The sequence below is a fragment of the Merops nubicus genome, unplaced genomic scaffold (genome assembly GCF_000691845.1).
Source record: "Merops nubicus isolate BGI_N331 unplaced genomic scaffold, ASM69184v1 scaffold9666, whole genome shotgun sequence".
Classification (NCBI taxonomy): Eukaryota; Metazoa; Chordata; class Aves; order Coraciiformes; family Meropidae; genus Merops; species Merops nubicus.
The window spans coordinates 2,206-17,974 of record NW_008612903.1 but is presented as its reverse complement, the minus strand read 5'-3'; the positions used below and the strand labels follow the sequence as shown (position 1 = coordinate 17,974).

Here is a 15,769-nt window from a genome sequence, read left to right as displayed (position 1 = left end):
ATTCCAAATCCAGGAGAAAAAAAAAAAAACAGACACCTTCCTTCCTTCCTGCTCAGAGCTGCTGTGAGGACATCAGAGGACAATTTCCACCCTGACCTGTTCCCCATAAAGCCCAAAGCCATCAGCCCAAGTGATGCAGGGTCCTCCCTACACTCACATCCCTCTGCTCCCTACAGCCCCTCCAGTCAGCTCAGCAGCCACCTTCAGCCTCATGCTTAAAAGTCACTGCAGGATTTTCTGATTTCCACTGAAAACTCTCCCGCTTATAGAGAAACCCAGTGAGTTGTTCTGGGCTGCTCTGGGACATCAGCAGAGCATCCAGCTGAGGCCAACTTACCACTCTCTTGAACTCCTCTTCAGTGAAGCCCATGTAGTCCTTCACAATGCTGTAATCCTTGTCAATGTTGGAGTTAAAGATGAGGGGGTCATCCGTGTTTATAGAATAGTTGGCTTGATCCTTCCTAAATCTGTAAGGAAATGGGGTTGGGGCAGTGGGTGAAACAGCAGATGGGGCACTGGGTGTGCACATCTCCCAGAAGCCAAGAGCTCGCTGCTGGCCCTGCAGCTCACAGTGCTGGACACAAACAGGGCTCGGGGGTCCCACATCTTCCTAAGGGGTTAGATATGCACTACCTTTGGAAGGCAAAAAAGCAGCTACCACCAACTCAAATCCTGGTTGTTTAAGATTGCACATAATTGAGGAGTCTTACTGTGCTACTGGGTGTTTCCTAAAGTCTGGAAGACAGGCTCCGGTGAGATAACTGGACCAAGGGCAGACCTGTTTGGGGGAGTTAAACACAAAACCCAGAATCAGCGACCCAGCTCTGAACCCCAGCTGTGTACACAGATAGCCAAGTGACCGACGGGAGCGAAGAGCCCACAGCCCATCTGAGCAGCAGGGGCTGGTGGGTACTTCCCATGGCCAGGCAGCCCCCTGCCACGTGTCAGCCACAGCTAAGAAACCACTGGTGTTAAGTATGTACGTATATATTCCCTGCATTTGTTGGGTACAGCTGCTCTGGGGGAAAGCCAGGGAAATCTGCCCATGCACAGTGACTCCAGCCACTCCCACCCTGCACTCACACAGGCTCTGGTACGGCAGCCTGCTTTGTGGGAGGAGAAGCTTGCAGACTTGAGGTATGTAAATGAGTGAAAAAGCCCTCCAAAATTCATCCTCAGCCAGAGCAGGATCCATTTCTCTCTGCCACACCCCTCCTGCAAGCTGCTGTGTGCACCAGCCTTCCTCAGAGCAAAGGTCCTGAACAACTGGTGTCCCCACTGCTTTTGCTGTGGGGCTTTGGGAACCCAGGTTGCACGAGACCATTCCCAAATGAGTGGTCAGCACTCGGGTGTCAGGTTGTGTCCCTGGCTGTAGCACAGCCCAGGTAAGGGCTGATTTTCCACCCGGACAGCAGCTACCTGTCTGTCACCCTCCCACCACCCAACCTTACCTCAAAATGCATCTTTGATCTCAACAGCTCCTTGTAGAGCTCAGGGTCATCCAGGACATGGTAGCCATGGCCAATGCGCTCGGCCTTCAGGAGATAAACTGCCTAGAGAGCACAGGAAAACCACATACAGCCTCCGAGCACCAGCTCAGCTCCTGCCTGCCCCACCACGGGTACAGCCCACACCACTGAGCCGGCTCTGGGGAGGTCCTTCTCCGAGCAGTCGGGGTCAGATCTCTGTCTGGGTGCCAGGTGTTTGCTCTGCTTCGAGTACAGAGGACTCAGGCTCCTCCCTGCCTGGTGCAGGGGATGCAGAGGCACTTCCCACCCCTGCCCCAGGATGCCCCCGTCCCTCCCGCTCCCTGCCCGGAGCCAGGAGCTCCTCGTACCTCCTTGATCATGGCAGGTGGACCAGCCTCCCCAGCGTGGACAGTACGATGAATCCCACATCTTTCAGCTTCCTGCAAAGCAAGGGAGGACACACTCCTGTCCCATCACCTGCAGCTAGGTCAGCAAAGCCCTGGGCTGGCACTGCTCGGGGGCACAGCAAGGAACAGGGCTCTGTGCAGAGCCCCCAGACCATGAGCCCTGCACCCCGAGAGCTGCACGTGCTCTGCTGCAGCACAGGCTGTGAGACAAGAGCTCAGTAATGCCACATCTGGAGAGACTTGGAAAGCCTGGTAACCTTCCCCTGGAGCCCAGCCAGACTCCTCAGGGTCTTTAACCCCAGGTAAACTCACCACTGTCTCCTCTACAGACAGCAGCAAGCTTGAAGCTCTTCCTCCTCCACTCACTTGCTCTTCTGCATGAACCTTGCAGCAGTTCCTGTCTTTGAAACTTCTACCTTTTTGGCTGGTTGCAGCCAAGGGGAAGAATTTAAAGCCCCCAGGGAGAACTCTGAGTACAGCTTTGTGGGCCTTTTGAGATGCTCTCCATGGCCATCCCAAAAACCCCTTTGCCAGGGCAGCACAGACCACCTGGGCTTCGTGAAGCCACGCAGCCTCGAGGGAAGCCCAGCTCCTTGCCTTGCTGGAGAAGGGCCACCCAGCCGGTTGCAAGCCCCATCTTGCAGCAGACACTCTTCCCAGGCACTCCTGCAGGGCTTTTCATTCATGACTTTTTTTCAGTTACTTAATTTTCAGCTCCTCACATGCTACAAACCCAGGCCCAGCAAAGGTCAGGCCAGGCTCTGTCTAGGACACCTGCAGAAGAGCCCTGTGTGCATTGACCTGAAAAGCACTCTGTGCTCCCTACACTGAAGTGAGGCTTTTTCCCAGACAGCTTATTTTTGACACTTTTAATAAAAAAGTCCCTCTGGCTGTAGCACCAGTCCATGAAGAGAGACAGAATTACACCAGCACAGAGATTTTCCACCTGCTTCTACATAGGATGAGGAAAAATGAGAAACTCTCACACCCCGACTTCCAAGAGAGGCATCCCCAACGATCCCAACAGGAGCCAGGGACACAAGCAGAGGGGTCCAGAAGAGCACATGCACCAGAACCCTTCCCTGCTAAGCCCCCTGGAGCATCTCCCTCTGGGAGAAAGCTTGTGGATAATGTCCATCTATGGGCATATCTTCCCTGGAGTGCTTTATTGCATTTTTCAGCCCATTTGCCCAAGGCCACATGCTGCTTCCCTTGGCTTCTCCTCCAAGCTTCCCTACATCCTTGGACATGGTGGCCCTAGGATCTTTGGCTCTCCACTTCCCGGTGCTCCCCTGCAGTCAGCAGCCACAGTCAAGCTTTTGTCCTTATCTGCTCTTTCCAGCAGCCCTAAGAGCTCCCAGGCAGAATATGCCCACTCAAGGGACTTCACAAGTCTCTCCAGTTTTCCTGGATGCATCCTTCAGATGGCAGAGCCTGGACGTGGGTACCACTGGCACACCAGGGCAGGACAAGATGTGCCCAGACAACAGCTAATAAAACCCTGTGCCCATGCCTCAGTTTCTAACCACTCAGCTCACCCAGCATGGCACAGCAGCACAAGTGGACCTTGCATCAGCTCCTGATGATGGGGGCAAAGACCCCAAGAAGGCCCCAGGTCACTTCAAGTCCTAAGTGCCATTTGCAAACCGCTGTCTGTTTTGGCAGTGATGGTGCATGACCTCCTCACCCACTGGCACAGGGGACCAACAGCCCCAAATCCCACCAGCAAAGCAGAGAGAGGTGCAAAGCTTTGCCTTTCATAGAATCCCTTTGGTTGTAAAAGATCTTTAAGATCATCAAGTCCAATCAATAAACTTAGTCTACCAAATCCTCCTCTAGGCCATATCCCCAAGCACCACACCTACACAGCTTTTAAACACATCCAGGGATGGTGACTCAACCATCTCCCTGGGCAGCCTGTTCCAAGGCCTGACAACCCTTTCAGTGAAAAAGTTCTTCCTCATGTCCAGTGTAAACCTCCCCTGGAGCAGCTTGAGTCCATTCCCTCTTGTGCTATCACTACTTACTGGTGAGAAGAGACCAGCAACGTCCTCTCTACAACGTCCTGAAAGGTCCCTCCTCAGCTTCCTTTCCCCCAGGTCCCTCAGCTGCTCCTCAAAAGACTTGCTCTCTAGGCCCTTCACCTAGTTCCCCTGCCTTGGACTCAATCCTTTGAGCTCCTTCTTTGAGCCACTGCAAAGTGCTGAGGTCTTGTGAGAGTCAGATCAGGCTCCTGAAGCCATTCCAGCGTTAGCATTTGAGCTGATCAGATAAAAGCACTTCAGAAGTGCAGCTTCTTCTCTGCTCCTCGGGTGATTTCTGCCAAACTGGAGAGGCCAGGATCTTCCACCCTTGGCCAGGGTTCTGAGCAGCCCCAGGGTGCTGCTGGGGGGGACACGGGCTCCAAGTCACCCACGTTGCACTCAGTGCTACAGGATAATGCACCAAGCTCCAGCCTTAAGGCCACGTTTAAGCAATGATTTGTGCTATTAATCATTTAGGAAATATAAACAAATACTTTTGCTATTTAACAGAATGTTTTCAACAGCTGCAACAAATTTTTACGCTGTCCCAGATGTTTGCAGTCTGAATAACATACTGCGTGTTCCCTCACGCACATCCCCTCAATATACATTTTTCCCATCATTTCTCTTACAAAGTTTATTAAACAAACCTCATAAGCCTTCTTATGCTCGGAGGAATTCTCCACCTTCAGGGTCTCATCTCCAGCCAGGTCGATGGCCACCACAGAGTTGTTTTGATACTTCTTGCAAAGCTCCACCACCTCTGGAGACCAGCCTGAAAGAGACAGCACCAGGGTTCAGGAGAAAGCATTGTAAGAGGCACACACCTTCAGCATTTTTCTACATAAACCCTAGTCATATAACTAGAAGGCTAGAGCTACTTTCTTTAGTCTTTCCTCAAATTTGATGCTTCAAAAGCAAGCTAATAAAATCCTAGAAAGCTCTGCCATCTTCAGGCAAGTAAAAGCTACCAACTGATGAGTCCATCATCAATCAAAGGGAAATCAACTGCATTTGCCAGCTATAAACCTGCTCTCATCATGCTTTTCTGCTCACTTTGAGCAGGGAAAATAAAATAAAGACAGAAACCCCCCTCCAAGCAGGGTAGTGATTGCTGCAGTTGGCCCAAGGTACGCTGAACTACACAGCCTGGGTGCTGTAACACGGTGTGTGGGGCAAACCCCTCAACCCACTCCTGAGCTTTCACTCCATCCCAGGCTGGGCAAGGAGGGGAAAGGGAAGACCTGGCCCCTTGGACGTGTTGTGTCATGGAGGAGTTTGGGCTGGGAGGGTGCCTGCATGCCAGTCAGACCTGCCCTGTTGCAGAGCATTCTTGACTTCCCCAGGCAGGACGGTGGACGCTGCTGCTGGTGGGGAGGAGCTGGTCAGCCAAAGTTTTGTCTTTCTGGCATCAGTGAGAAAGAGAGTAACAGACAGCCAACAACTACTACAGAGCTCTCTGATCAGGGTAAAGGATAACCTCTGAGAAAGGACATGCACCTACCAGCTCAGCACCTGCTGGGTACATACAATGCCCAAGTCACAGGAATGCATAAGAAAACATGCAATTTCCTCTTTTGTCATCAGTTTCCGACTCACTGGGTTAGAGCCATGATTTTATTAACAAGTTTAATATGAAATAGTTCTGGCTGGCATCTCTGCCTTTCTCTCAATGTTTCCTAAATTAAAGGGGTAAGGTCTGGGTAAGAGCTGGTGCCCTGGGACACAGACATGAGAACTCAGGAGCAACCCCTCCTGCTGTACGAGTGTCCTTGAGTGCTCCTGCCACCTTCTGCCTCTCCCACTGGTGCACTGGCAGAGACCGTAGTAACCACAGACAAGTGTGACTCTGCCTTGCAGCTCTCCAGCTACTGTTGTACAACCCTGCTCTGACTGCATCTTTTCCTAGAGGAAGATGCTCATAGAACTCAGGAGCCCAATAAAACACTGGAAATTGGATTTTCTTTCTATTCTGGGTCACAGCACCTGTTACCGACAAAGTTCAGAGCTGCTGGTTTTATAAAAACACTTTATATATGTGATTTAAGTATATTTTACTTGTGTTTTCAGTTTAAACCAGTAGAGACTGCAGCCAGCAGATTCTCTGGCTGACCCATGGACCAGGCTAGTGAAGGATCATGTTGCTGTAGCAGCATGACCATGAGCAGGGAAAGTGTGAGATGTCACGCCTGGTCCTCCTCCCATGACCATTCACTCTTGGGCCTACCAGATGGTCATGGCAGATGGAAGCACTCGCTGTGGCAGCAGCTTCAACTGGCCCAAGGAGATCTCCATCCTTAGGGCAGGGAGTGAGGTATGATCAGAAATCATATCTCCCCCAGGAGAGGACAGAAGAGCCCGTTTTGTCTCCCTAGCAAGACCTTTCAGATACTGGTTGTACCCGCAGACCCCGACTCTGGCATCCAGCAGATCCTTTCCCCATAGTGATGGGGGCAGAGTACCCACATCAAGAAAAAAACCACTACTTCTCAGAACTGTCTGGTCCCACCTTAGACCAGGGCCACGGGACCAGGGCTTTCCCCATATTTCTGTGGGGACCTGAACCCAGGAGAGGTCACCCCCCGCCACGCGTCAGGGAAGGGAGCAGAGCAGCAGGGCAGCTGCAATACATTACTTGGCATATGGCGCATGCAGCATAGAATAGACCTGGCTTTGATGCGGAAATCCCTTTCTCCATCCTGCAGCCCCTGATTTACGAGGTTAACCACTTCATCTGGAGTGAGGTCTCCCCTGCAAGGAAGAAAAGCTGTCAGTGAGAGGCCAGACACCCACCAGGGAGGCAGGCAGGAGCCACGGGTCCAACCCAGCATCCCCACTGGACACCTCAATGAAATGCCAAGCTGCCTTGGGTCCCGCTCGCCTGGACATCCAGAGAAGCAGGGCAGAGGAGACCACCCAGAGCCAAAGAGAACCTTTTACACACATCCCATGCCCAGATCTACCAGATATCGGGCACAAAGCATGCAAAGATGATGGTAAGACTTAGAAAACCCTCAGGGAACTGGATGCCAATTCCACCTGAGCAGAGGAACCCACTCTGCCAGAGCTTGTCATTGGGGCACACGGCTGCCCACAGCCAGGCAGGGGCAAGCTTGGGTGCTCAGCACCCACCACAGTGCATTTTTCAAGAGGCCACAGAGCCCAGCACTGATTTAATCAGAGACACACATCACAGAGGAGATGACATGTTCACAAAGGATCACCATCCCCCTCCAGCATGGTCCACCCTCTCTGCTAGCTCAAATTCCCATTCTCTGGGCAGGCAATCCATATCTGAATGCTGTCTTCCCTAACACAGAAAGTGGCTTCAGCCACAAGTTTAAGCACAGCTGCTCTGCACATGCAGAAGGAGGTGCCCAAAGCAAGGGATGTTAAAACACAGCACCACAGAGATTTGAAGAGGCAAAACTCTGTCAGGGGAAAGGGAGGTGGAAGCATGGTGCTCACTGTGTTGGGGGAGAGAGGTTTGGTTACACCAGACCTTGAACACGTGCTGGCTGACCACATGGCCATGCCTTCTCCAGGCCCAACTGGCCACCGCCCAGCTCCCCAGGGCTCACTCACTCGGTTTGGCCCCAGGGGATGGGATCCACACGGCAGTTGGCCAGGAGGTGAGGGCTGTACCGGACCTCCACGTAGATGATGCCCTCCTTTGCTTTCGTCTCCACGAGCTCGTAGGCGATTCTGCGCACTGCCTCACGGTCACCCCTGCAGGGACAGCAGTGGGACCCATCACCAGGGCTCGTCACCCTCGGAGCACACTGGGGATGGGCAAGATGACCTCCAAGGCTGAGCAGTATTTGCCAAGAGCTCCTGCCAAGGGCTGAGGGGGAAGAGGCAAGAAGCCGAGTACTTACGCAATGGCAGGCATATAGTGATTAAACTTCTCTAGAAACTGGGTAAGTGTCAGTGGTGTTTTGTAGCTGACATGCTTCAGGAGGTCATCAACAGTGCTGCCAGGAAGAGGAACCCCTCTTTTCCTGGAAACGAAGCCATGCGTTACTGACAGGGAAGGCTATCACATTTTTAATCAATCTGCTTCATTAGGTAATCGTGTCCTGAGCCGGCAGCATCAACCCCCATTTCTTCACAGAAAAGATGCAGCACATGTTGTCCTTCCAGAATCTCCTCGCAGATGCAGCCCTGAGTCTCAGCGGGGGAGAAGACAATCCAAAACACAGGCAAAGCACAAACAAACCCAAACACAAGCCCAGACTGACCTGGCGGGAACACAACCAGAGCACATTGTAAGCTTAAGAAGGAGTCATCCAAAGGAGCTCTGGATTACTTCTTGGCACCTCCTAGTCCTAGTGGCAGAATTGCCAAAATTCTTCAGAAAAGTTGATTTCCACTTAAGCAGGCTCAAAGGCTTGACCATGCCCACACCAGTGTCGTGGCTCGTGGGTTTAATGCCAGCAGATAGTGTGAGCGAGCTGGTTCCCAAGCCCAACATCACGGTGGCATCTTCTCTGCTGGGGACACTCCCTCAAATAAGAGTCCCAAAACTGCTCTCACCAAAGGGATGAGGGTGGTAAAGCCCACCTAAACACTTCCCAGAGGGAAGAGGCCGTTCTCCCCAGAGCACCTGGAGTCCTGGGCAGGTGGTGGTGTCTCCGGTGGGGTGACAGCCAGGCTTTGCCACCCCTGCCCCTCTGACCCCACACTTGCCAACCTCAATTAGGAATAATAAGTAGACATTTGTTTATAATCCTTTCCTGTCACGAGGCATTACAGCCAATTGACAGATCTCTCTGCTAACAGAGAGACACCACCACAGGCAGCTTTGGCGTCCCGATGCCAGCAGCCGTCCCGCGCCCAGAGGAGCCTCTCCTGGGCTCAGCAACCATTGCTCATGCCCAGCTCGGGCGGGAAGGAGCCAGCCCCAGGCTCCGCCTCTGCAAGCGACCTGCACAGATGGAGCTGCTGGCACTCGCAGAGGACGCTCAGCAGTGCCGGGGTATCGGTTTCCTCCCCACCTTGCCCTTTCTGTGGCACCGACACCAGTCCCTGCTGCAGGAATCTGCCTGTGTCTGCCTCCACCCGCCCAGAGGAAGTCTCCTGCAGCAGAGCCACTTCCCGACCCCTTCCAGGCACTGCCCGCAGCACTGCCCCGCACGGCCGCAGCCGCAGCGCTCCAGGCTCTGCCCCGCCCCGGACGCCCGACTCGGGTCCCTGGCTGAGGGGGTCTCGTGGATCTCACCAGGGTGGCTTCGGGAGCTGCTGCTGCCCCATCCAACCCATCTGGTGGCCGGGAGCCTTCCAAAAGGTGCCCCAGGAGCACGTGCTCATGCCCGCCAGCACCTCCGCATCCTGCCCAGAGCCACCTCCAGCCATGGGCAGCACCACACACATTGTTCCACCGCAGAGAGGGCACCTCTCCTGGGGACACCTGGGCCCCTGAGAGCTCTGCCACGGCTCTAAACCCTTTTGCTGGGCAGGGAGGTGCAAAGCCTGACCCAGACCTTGCAGAACTGGAGCCGGAGTTTCTAAAAACGGCTGAGTTCAGCCACTGCCCAAGGGAGCGTGTGCATCCCAGCAGCTTCGGGTTACTTGCAGGTGGTCAGCCTCTACTTGGCCAATTTATTTCCAGCTCTTTACCTTTAAAAATAGACCACAAGCAGCTTTCTGTGCCCAGGGTGAGGTTATTAAGGCAGTCCCCTACAGTCTCCTGCACTGCCCATTGCCTTTACATTGGCCTGAGTGCTGGTTTTAGAGCCCATGAATAGCACAGCCTCGCTTTACCCCAGCCAAGCATGGCACTTGAGGGCTGGCAGCCCCAGGGGATGCCAGGGCTGTTTAAAAATAAGAGGAAACTCAGCACACACTCAGACAACTGAAGTTTCTATCCTAAGCAAGAGAGAAGCATGGGATCCTCAGATGACTGGTGCCTCCTGGGCCACAGGGCTCCTACAGCCCTCCTGGGGCACTACACCAGCATTTGTCCTTTGGTGGCAGAGGGACCCAGCAGAGCCCCAGGGAGTAAGCACTGACCATTCTGTGCATCAGGACCTGTAGTCCAGCCCTGCAGCCCACCAGTGCTATGGGCAGAGCCAGCAGGAACCCCAGCTCAGCTCACCATGCCAGTGTCCCACAATGAACGGGATGGACATCTCTGATCCTCCTGTCTACTCTGACTACACTACAAAACGTATGGCTGCTCCCTGCAGAGAAAGCTGCTTTAGTGAGAATAACCACACCTAGGATCGTGCTGCCTCAGAGTCTGCTGGGCTCACAGGATGCCAGAACCACTTCCCATCCTCCTCAGCACCTATTTCCACCCCAAAGTACCAGAGCTGGGCCCAGGAGCCGTTTCCATCAATGTTTTGAATAGTGACAGCTGGAAGAAGTAAAGTTTTGTTCGCTTACAATGGAGCCAGGTCCTCCCACCAATTTCCACCCTGGTGCTCCCCAGACAAGCTACACTGGAGGAAGAAGATGCACATGTCAAGGAAACAAGCTCTCTTTAAGCCACGGCCGAGTGCCTTCCTAGGTCACCCTCACACAAGCATGACCCCTTGACTGCTGGCACCCTGCAGCCAGCCCGGGGTCCTGGGGCGCAGGGCAGCAGGGCAGGGAGGAGCACCCACGCTGGTTTTTCCTCCCCTGACTGTGGGGTGGCACCATCACCCAGAAGACACTCCCTGCCCACTTTCATTTCACTTGCTTTTGCAATTAGGAATGTGAACACAGAAATGAAATGACACTGGCTGTGCTGCTTGCAGGGTACACTTCAAAGGCAGACAGCTCTGTTTATGGGAGATCTTCAGGATATTCTCACGGTGGCTCTTCTTGGCTTGCCTGGCTCACACGACCGATGCCCACCGTGCCCACGGTCCTGCTACCTGTGCTCTGGTATGTGCTGAGTGTCCCTGCACCGTGCAGCCACAGGACCAGTCTGTGCAGAGGTGAGACCAGCACCAGCCAGGTTTGCTGCCTGTGCAGCAAGGAGACCTTTCCTAGCCTGCCAGCACGAGCTCTTCTGCCAGAGAACTGGGCAAGCAGAAGGAACGACGCTTCTGAACCGCAGCTCCCAGAGCTTTCTGCCCCCCACAACTCACCTGCCAAAGTGCAGGATTGTTTCTGGTCTAATGGCTCCATCCAGGTGGACGTGAAGCTCGACCTGCAATGAGATAAAGAGAAATCAGTGAGGTACTCTCAGAGCTGCAGCACAAGTTTAGAGAGAAGCAGCTGATGCTAACAGGGGTATAAATGCAGCCAATACAGGGACAAAGTCATGACAAAGAAAGACAAAAACATTTAAAAAATACCATCAATATAACATTAAAAATACCATCATAAATATATAATACACCATGTATAATACCACCATTATATAATGATATATATAATTAGAAAGTTTATTTTTCAATATCTAAGTATTGTCTAAATATTTTCTTATTGCTGCTGCAGCTCACACATTTAATGGATCTTTAGAAATTTACTCTATTTCCAGCAATTTTCAGGAACTCCCTTTCCTTATTTTGCTTGCATGGTTTGGAGTTTGGGAAGAGTGACCAAAGCAAACCCCCAAAACCTTCTACTTTCCAGCTTGCTCCTTCTCAAGTTCACAGACAACTAAGCATCAGTTCATTTGTACAGAGTCATTACCCAAGAACTTTGAATTCACTTGCACAAATCAGCTCCTGGAATATTGTTAATCACTTGGTATTATCTGAGCATACAGGCTTCCTAATCCCACCCATGGAGTCAGTCCCATGGTACAAGATGCTGTCAAAAATAAAAAGAACAGGAGTTGCCTCGCAGAGCTAACAAGCTGGTTTCAAAATAAAACACTTCAATTTTGACTCATTAAAAGTGGGACAGTAATTCAGATCACCTCCCTCTGAAACCCTGTTTCCCAAACACAGAATCATAGAATGTCTGGTCTGGAAGGGACCTCCAAAGGTCATCTAGTCCAGCTGAAACAATGGATTTTGGATAAAGAGCCCTAGAAAAAAAGCAAATGCCTTTTCCATTAGGCAGCTGGGGCTTTGGGAAGAACAGGAGAAATATAATTTGTCTGTTGAACTGGGCAGGAAAATATTAGCTGCAAAATGTTTCAGCTAGACCTTCTGATTTCCAGAACTTTTTTTTATGAACAACAGAAGAGCCTACAAAATACATTTTTTTTAATGAAACTGTAGAGCAGCAATTTGTTAAACAAAGTTCTTGTTAGTTATAATATCATGCAGATTTTTCCTGTGTAGATGATTGCTGTAGGATGCTGAGGGTAAGAACTGAGGAGGACTCAGAAGAGGATTGGATATTTGCATGGATAACTAAACTGCCCAGGGTTACTAATTAAAATCCATAAACCCTCTGATGTCAGGGTATGTACCAAACAGTAACTACAAGGAGCTGGAAGAAAAATGAGTAAGTGGTCCCTACAAGCACAGCAATGTGCAATTGTCCACCTCTAGCTCCTTCTGCTCTCCTCTGAAGCATTGGCAGGCAGCTGAAGTGATCTCACTCTGCTGGCCTGGCTCTTGGTGCAGGGCTGCCAATGTCCATCTTCAGGATGAGCACTGATGCCCATAAGCTTGCTCCTATCCCCACCTCCTCCTGCAGTCCTAGATACCTGCCATGAAGGCAGAGACAACCATCTTCAGACTCACAGGCAGGGTTTTCATTGATCCCTTCTGCTGGAAAAGGCCATCACTGCTGAGGTGGGACAGTGCTTGGGTTTAGGCCACCTGCACCAGATGGCCATGAAGCTACCACTGAAACGTGCACTGGTGAGATGCAAAATTCAAGGTGCCAGGTTCAGGGCAGCTCAAGCAACTGATCCTGCCCTGTTGCAATCAGTTGGCCCAGGGGTCACAAATATCCCCAGTGACACTCCTGCTAGCAGGTTGTAAAAAGATATCCCTGTCACTTCTCCTACCCCTAAGACGTGATCTGAATCTACAGGGATGAAGTTACACAATCCTGTTTATGAGGACTAAATGTCCTGAGAAGACACAGATAAAAAAAAATCAGGCTATGGACATGATCTGCATCACCAGATGTGGACACCTGGCATATTTTCCACTCTTGAGCTCTGATTCCTATTTCATAACCTTATTCTTATTTCAAAGCCGTGCAAGCTCAGTTCCTTGAGATTTTTAACAGCCCTTGTGACCTTCTGATGAAGGCTTAAAACTCACTCCTGCTGAATATAAAAACCAAGCAACCTAAAGTTACTGGGATCTCCTCAACCCAAACATTTCTTAAGCATTTTCTGCAAGAATATCCCAAGGTGACGCTTCCATTAATGAGGCAGCAAGTTCAGTAGTGCCCTTCACCCACAGAAGCCACCTCCTTCTGCCACTGCTGCAGGGGGGATGCTTGTAAAGCAGCAAGGTTCTCCTCCAACACCAGCAACAGGCTCTTCTATGCCATGCATCTCTTTGGGTCTGCAGGGACCTGAACTAAGTGATAAAAAACAATGCTACTCAACCCAAAACTTCATAGGGCTCCCCACGATCAGTGCTTGAGGGGCTGTTTTCTGCAGATGAGAACCAATCTAGGCTGTTCAGATGACCAAGGGACACTCAGGTGAGGAAGTAAAGGTGTGCCTACAAGTGTCTCCACCAGGAGCCAGCCCTAGATAAGGATGCAATCAGCAGAGGCACAGCCCAGCAGCTCAGCTCCACAGGCGCCCTGCTGACAAACCCCACAGGTTTCCAGGTCTGTGGGAGGCTGCTCGCTGCAGATTACACGTCAGCTCTCTTTCTGCCTGTTAGTTTTGGGTAAACAAAGCACAAGACTTTTCCAGATACAAGTGGGTGACGTGACCTTGCTTTAAGTCAAGGAAAGTACCCAGATAAAGATAAAAAGAGTTTTCTCTGAACTGTGGCTCCAGGAGATGATGCCTGAGCAAGCAGAAGGGTGAACACAGGAGCCCAAAGGCTCTTCCAGGGCTCTGCTCCTCGGTACACGTGTGGTCTTCCATCTCAAACTCCCCAGTTTATTTGGAGAGGAGACCTGGGCACACAGGAGGTTGGTAGGAGGTTTCCAGTGCTGTTAATAGGTGATACCAGTCTCGACACTTGGTCCAGGACCTGAACAGCACCCCAGGCTGCACCAGCAACAGAGAGGAGCCTTTAACCATTCCAGGATCAGTGATGTCTTCCTCTCTTCCAGCACACCTGGCTCTCAAATGCTCTCCTGGGTCAGGAGCTTTGCTCTTCCCCCAGCTGCAGTGAGGACCCTGAGGACCACCTCTTTGCAGCCACCCTTCAGCCCTTCTTCTGCATGTCCACAGTGCTGCAGCTGAGCGAGGTCACCGACCACCAGCCAGGGCATCAACAACCCGCACTGCATTTCAACGAACTCTCTGAGTTTCACTAAAGAGTTGTTGAAAGCAAGAGGGCTGAGTTCAAAAGATGTAACTGGCCATAAATTGTGCATCCTCAGCACACACAACTCCCAGCAAGGCTGTCAGAGCAAACTGAGTGCTTCTCATTTTTATGCAAAAAAAGTTTTAGCTCAACCGCAGCACATGACTCACTAGTGCAGATATCAGCAAGCTGGCTCAGATTTAAAAAAAAACAGAGAAATTATAAGGGCTCTGGCTTGACTTTTCTCTTCTGAAAATATTGTAATGTTTTCTTTGAAATTTAATGACATCACAAATAAATTCAAACACCAAATGAGGTACTTCAAACAAGTACATTTTGTTCAAAGATCAAGTCTGGTTATTTTCAGTTTAGTGAAATTAAGAGGAAAATGTTAACCAAATATTCAAAGTATTTTCAGCTACAGTCAAATTTCTCTATTACTCTATGGTTTGCTCAGTGGACCATGGCAGAGCAGTTAACTGCTCAGTTCACCTATTATGTGGCTTAAAAAATAACATCCAAGCTAAGGCACTTGAGGGATGGGAATTTATACTGTATGAAGTGGTTTTAAGGTCTCTTTTAAAATACAGACAATGAACAAAGTCAGCCCTAACACCATAGAGTAAAAGTAACCTCAACTTCACCTCTTCTTGTGAGAGTTTCCAGCAGATGTTAATAGATAATCCAGGCAGCTGCTAAAGTTGCATCATTAAAAAACCCTTAACAGCGACTTTGCCCGGGATTATTTATCGGCACATTAAAAGGTGATAATTTAAAGTTCACTCTATTGGTCTCAGTAACTGGAAAACGGTAATTACAGCTGCCATTTGTCAACTACTAGATACACACGGCAGGAAAATGTTTAATAGAGAGCAAAATTCAACAAGAGATAAGACGGACGCCAACCACAGCAGAAAGATTGAGCTGTGTTCCCCAAATACTGGTTTTATGAAAGCATGCTGTCAGGAGGGAAGTCCTCAGCATCATAAGCTCACCACAACTGCTCGTTTGGAAGCAAGAGGTGAGAATGGATTGAGAGGGATGTGAAGTGGAAGAGGTTCAGTATTACCCTCAAGCCTCATGACACCACAAATGCGTTCTGGAGATGGACGTGCCATATGCATTAGGGCTTGGGCCTTTAAAAGGGAAACGTGGGAGAATACAAGGCCCACACAGCACTGCTCCGTTGCAAGAAATACTGATGTTTCCTGGAGAAGCATTCACAGGACACATGGCTTTGGTGACAGAGGAGGAGGACGCTCCCGTGCTGAGCTGCCCTGAGCACAGCTCCTCCCGGTGCCGTTAATAGGTGGCGGTGGCCGTGCATCACTCCCCGGCAGGGACGGCTCCCAGGGGATGGCAGGGACACATCCTGCCCGGGCCACATCCTGCCCAGGCCACTGCAGACATCACACCCAGCTTCAGATAATGGTGTCCTTGCACGTCAGGCACACTGAGCCGGCCTCTTAGCACCACCGTGTCTGACGAGTGGGCATGGGGAGGTGCCCCAGAGCATGCCTGTGGGG

General features: G+C 51.1%; 1 protein-coding gene across 1 annotated transcript in view; it reads right to left on the bottom strand.

The window, feature by feature from the left end:
• Positions 1 to 15,769, bottom strand: part of ADA (adenosine deaminase) — a gene marked incomplete at its 5' end in the record, with an annotated part of 18,694 nt that overhangs the window by 1,103 nt on the left and 1,822 nt on the right. Inside the window, 9 exons of the mRNA XM_008941702.1 lie at positions 338 to 467; positions 711 to 778; positions 1,452 to 1,553; positions 1,838 to 1,909; positions 4,551 to 4,675; positions 6,536 to 6,651; positions 7,486 to 7,629; positions 7,779 to 7,901; positions 10,980 to 11,041. Coding sequence (XP_008939950.1) covers positions 338 to 467; positions 711 to 778; positions 1,452 to 1,553; positions 1,838 to 1,909; positions 4,551 to 4,675; positions 6,536 to 6,651; positions 7,486 to 7,629; positions 7,779 to 7,901; positions 10,980 to 11,041 — 942 coding nt within the window. The remainder of the gene's footprint in view (positions 1 to 337; positions 468 to 710; positions 779 to 1,451; positions 1,554 to 1,837; positions 1,910 to 4,550; positions 4,676 to 6,535; positions 6,652 to 7,485; positions 7,630 to 7,778; positions 7,902 to 10,979; positions 11,042 to 15,769) is intronic.